The sequence below is a fragment of the Planococcus citri genome, chromosome 4 (genome assembly GCF_950023065.1).
Source record: "Planococcus citri chromosome 4, ihPlaCitr1.1, whole genome shotgun sequence".
Lineage (NCBI taxonomy): Eukaryota > Metazoa > Arthropoda > Insecta > Hemiptera > Pseudococcidae > Planococcus > Planococcus citri.
The window spans coordinates 66,093,018-66,098,093 of record NC_088680.1 but is presented as its reverse complement, the minus strand read 5'-3'; the positions used below and the strand labels follow the sequence as shown (position 1 = coordinate 66,098,093).

The following is a 5,076-nucleotide window of genomic DNA, read 5'->3' as shown; positions in this document are numbered from 1 at the left end:
CTGAAAATCAAAAATTTTAAATAATTAGTAAGTATTAATTAATATAGTATTAAAAAAAGAAAAAAATGTTTAATAGAAAGATAAAATGGATTGGTGAGGAGGGGAAGGGAGAGGAACACATTTTTACGTTTCAAAATTTGAAATCTTTGGTAGGTATAAGTAAATGAAAGTACTTTGCCAATTTGTTGAGTTCGGCAGGACAAACGGATATCGAAATAAAAAAAAAACTTAGTCAAATTATCACGAAATTTCAATAATGATCATTTCACAAACCATTGAGAAAAACCAATCGATAAATTTCGGTAGAATTCCACGAGCAAAACCTATTTCTTCGAAACATTTGTAAGTTGTGCAATCAGAGGAATTATGATTAAGTATTTCAAAGGCTCGTCCAGCTAGCTGTAGAAGTTTCGGAAATGATCATCGTTCGTTTCCAGAAGATAAAATGGAAATTAATCAAACATATATTGAAACCATAAGATTGTGTTCAACTCTGAAACTGAAACATTTGGGAATCAGAAAAATCAAAATAAAACACACACATCAAAATATGAAATAATTTCCAAATCAAAATTCAATATTGAAAACAGATGATTTTGTATTACAGGTTACAGCGGTATAAGGTAGGTATTCGAACTGGATACTTATTCTTAGACACCCTGTACGTAATGGTATACTACATTATGTACGTAAGCGTCTTTTAAAGTACCTACCTACGTAGATATATAAGGTCATTGTTGTGAAATCTAAAATCTGACATTAATAAGGTGAATGGTCGGTTACGTATGCATTTATTGCGTGACTAGTTTTATTTCGTACACAAATTAGGGTTGAAAAATCTTACATTCGAGAGTAATAAAATTATGCCAGCATTGCCAGTTTAGTAGTATATAAAATACCTGATCCTGACTCGCATTTATTTTCTTCGGATTTTCAAACGAATTTATTCTATTTCTATCTGTTCAATAACCAATAAGAACAATTTCGGTTTCCTAACCGTATTTATTATACCTTTTATCAGTTTTATCTCTTGTATTTTAAATGGATATTTAACAGTTCATTATCCATAAAAAATGAAGAATTAATTTCAACGCCCTTTAACATCGACGTTTTCATATTTTTCAATTAAGTGGTTTTATTAAACTAAGTATAGGTAGGCCTAGATTTTTATAAAAAATGTAACAAGGATTCAATATGTACCAAGTTATCTGTTTAAAACTGCTCTTACATGAGCAGTTGAACCTCAATCTTTCAGATATAGACAAACACTAATATTTTCACAAATTTTCTGACTCAAATTTTTATAAAATCAACATTCAACACCAGCTTACTCAGAGAATAAATTAGGTATCAGAAGTGACTAAAGGATCAATAATTCTTAAAAATAAATTTTCAATGGTGTGATTCATTTGCAGCAGATTATTCAGGAATTGTTTGATAATTTATTACATCAGATCAAGCCAGATATAACATACACCTAATCAATTGCAAAATTAATGTTGTACCATGGGTAGTTCATTAAATTTAAAAATTAATATCATATTTTTCCTTTTCGCTTTGTTCACCCAAGCAAGAGGATTTATTTTTGAGGCTACTTATAATAAAAAAGAATTGATTTTGATAATTATACCTATTACATATTATGAATACATTACTTTTTCTGGACAAGAATTTGTGTACAGATTAGAATGGCTCACGGTCAGATACTGACATTATGTTGATAATTGTCAATTGTAAATATTTGAACTCTGAACTCTCTACTCCTAAAGAAAAAAAATAGAAGTTACTTTATTTTTGAAAATTAAAAAGGATGAAAATTTCTCAAGGCAGGTAAGTAGGAATACCTATTTATATCGAATTCAAACTAAAAAATTAGGTAATTCTATTATGTACCTATTATTATTTATAATAGAACAACGAATACGGTTATTTTGGTATCATATAACTAGCATTTAGCATTGGAAATTAATAATAAAATTCTATTTTATTCAAAAATTTGTGTTAAACGAGCTACATATGTAGGTACTAGGTAGGTAAGAGAGCGCTGGGACCGGCTGATGTAATATTGGTCTCAAAGCACGTTAGAAGTTATTGAAGTTAGAACACGTCATTGCTACCTAGCAGGGTAGGTAAAGGTAAGGGTAAGGGTACGTCTATCATTCTAATCAGTAGTTCTGGAATAGATAAGTTTTTCATTTTTCGTTTTAAAACAATTTTGGAAATTATAAAGTGCACATGTTAAATATGTCGGAGTAATTATCCCATAAGGTGTTTGAAAATTACTTCTATATTATCTGCGAATGCAAAAGCTCATCATTTGATTATCAAGAATTTTGAATCTCGAATCAACTTGCACTTCTTTCTCGTAAAAATGGAAAATAATTTGTCCAGCAAGTTCGATCGTTTAGACTTGAATACTACTGAGTCGTGTAAGGATAGTAAAATTGATCGTACTTGTTCAGCAAGCACTATGCCTGCTCCAGTGAGCGAAGCTTTAATGAAATCTGCCGGCGTTCTGGAGCTGGATACGAACGCGAAACAGTGCAAATTCGTCATCCTAGGGGTGCTCGTGAATGGTTTTAGAATCAATCTTAACCATCAACCTTTCGCCAACGAAAACACATTTCAACGAAACTACTACAAATTTCAATTCAATGGCAACTGGTTCTCGTTGTTTTTAAATGACCAGTTCGCTGGTTTACATGTAAGTAAAATCGTTGCAGTTCATCTCGCTGTTGATATTATTATACCTTTACTGAAAAGAACAATTTATTCGCAGAAGGAAATAGATGATTCTTCCGATGCCTTTCTGTTCGACGATTTTCAACTGGGCTATGAACAGAACGGAGATCATAAGTTGGTCGAGACCGCCGGAACGTTGATAGCAGTGTTTCGATTATTGCAAAGAATTATGAATGGATTCGTTGGAGGATTGTAAGTGATTTTTTTTTGTATTTTATTTGAACACATTTTCGTGATAACAATCAACTAATCCGTATTATGGTTTTTAGAATGCTACCGCCAAATGTCTGAATTGAGAAGAAGATTGTGATTTTTATTTGAAAGTACTCTGAGTTTGAACCTCGATTTTTAATAGAAATATAATATCGATTATACATATTATTTGTCCTGCCTTCATGATGTGCTAGGCTCTATACACTAAACATAGTATGCTGTTATTGCTGTTGTTCAAATACTGTTATAGTTCTTCGTTATCAAATAGGTATCCTTCGATTGTAATTGATTGCTCATAACAATCAGAAGTGACCAAAGGATCAATAATTAATAAAAATAAATTTTCAATGGTGTGATTCATTTGCAGCGGATTCAGATTTAAAAATTAATATCATGTTTTTCCTTTTCGTTTCGCTTTGTCCAACCAAGCAAGAGGATATATTTTTGAGGCTACCTAGGTTTAAAAAAGAATTGATAATTATTATGAAATATTACATTATTATGTAATGTAGGTAACTTTTTCTGAACAAAAATTTGTGTACAGATTAGAATGGCTCGCGGTCATGATACTGATATTATGTTGATAATTGTGAATATTTGAACGCTGAACTCTCTACTCCTAATAGTAAGAAAAGAAATAGAAGTTGCTTTACTTTTGAAAATTAAAAAGGATGAAAATTCTTAACGAAGGCAGATATAGGATAGGTATTTATGTCGAATTCAAATTAAACAATTAGGTAATTCTATTATTACTATTTATAATAGAACTCCCAAGGCTATTTTGGTATCATAACTAACATTAGCAAGGTAAAATTCTATTTTATTCAAAAATTTGGGTAACGAGCAACAGAGGGTTGAGACCAGCTGATGTAATATTGGCCCTATAAAGCACGTTAGAATTAGAACACGTCGTGTCATTGCTATACGTAGTACCACCTAGGTAGGTCTTTCATGTTATCTGCAATCATTAGATTATCAAGAATTTTGAATCTCGAATCAACTTGCATCTCTTTCTCGTGCAAATGGAAAATAATTTGTCCAGCAAGTTCGATCGTTTAGACCTGAATACTAGTGAGTCGTGTAGTGATAGTGAAATTCGTCGTACTTCTACTTGTACCAAAAGCACTATGCCCGTTCCAATGAGCGAAGCTTTAATGAAATCTTCCGGCGTTCTGAAGCTGGATACAAATGAGAAACAGTGCAAATTCGTTATCCTAAGGCTGCTCTCGAATGGTTTTAGAATCAATCTTGACCATCAACCTTTTGTCAACGAAAACGCATTTCAACGAAACGACTACAAATTTCAAGTCAATGGCAACTGGTTCTCGTTGTTTTTAAATGACAAGTTCGTTGGTTTACATGTAAGTAAAATCGTTGTTCATCTCACTGTTGATATTATTGTACCCTTACTGAAAAAAAAAAACAATTTATTCACAGAAAGAAATAGACGATTCTTCCGATGTAGTTCTGTTCGACGAATTCAAACTCGGCTATGAAAAGAACGGAGATGAGTTGGTCGAGACCGCCGGAACGATAAAAGTTGTGTGCGGATTGTTAGTGAGACTATTGAAAGGATTCGGAGGATTGTAAGGGATTATTTTGTATTATTTTTATTTGAACACATTAGTACAGAACATTCGTGATAACAATAAACTAATCCGTATTATGGTTCTAATTTCAGAATACTACCGCCGAAGTCAAATGTCTGAATTGAGAAGAAGATAGTAATTTTTTGAAGATATCGATTATACATATTTGTCCTACCTTCATATTGTACTAGGTTCTATACACTGAATAATAGTATGCTGTACAAAATATACTCCGATAGTTCTTCGTTCAGATTATTGAATTTTCACTATTCTATTGTACGCTACGTATCAATTCATGGAATGTATAAGTCAACCATGTTTGTAGCTTGTATCTGAATACTTTTCTCATGATTGTTAGTAGGTATAGAATCTTTGTGGAACTTTTTATAAAATTTAGTTTATTGAAAGCATTGGCGTTAAATCATACTAAAAATGAGAACATCTAACATCGTCGATATTAATTCTTCGTTTTTCTACACTGGTTAATGAACAGATAGAAATAGAATGGTCTAAAATTCAACATCTTTCACGT

The 5,076-nt window shown here is 31.7% G+C and overlaps 2 protein-coding genes across 2 annotated transcripts; both read left to right on the top strand.

Annotated features, from left to right (window-relative positions):
* Positions 1-2,124: 2,124 nt before the first annotated feature.
* Positions 2,125-3,303, top strand: LOC135842610 (uncharacterized). The gene is made up of 3 exons (XM_065360156.1): positions 2,125-2,704; positions 2,780-2,934; positions 3,012-3,303. The coding sequence occupies exons 1-3, from the start codon at positions 2,372-2,374 to the stop codon at positions 3,031-3,033; spliced, it is 510 nt and encodes a 169-aa protein (XP_065216228.1). The 5' UTR covers positions 2,125-2,371; the 3' UTR covers positions 3,034-3,303.
* A 550-nt stretch (positions 3,304-3,853) lies between these two features.
* LOC135842609 (uncharacterized) lies at positions 3,854-4,794 on the top strand. Its single transcript, XM_065360155.1, has 3 exons — positions 3,854-4,316; positions 4,393-4,541; positions 4,637-4,794. The coding sequence occupies exons 1-3, from the start codon at positions 3,978-3,980 to the stop codon at positions 4,662-4,664; spliced, it is 516 nt and encodes a 171-aa protein (XP_065216227.1). The 5' UTR covers positions 3,854-3,977; the 3' UTR covers positions 4,665-4,794.
* Positions 4,795-5,076: the final 282 nt, after the last annotated feature.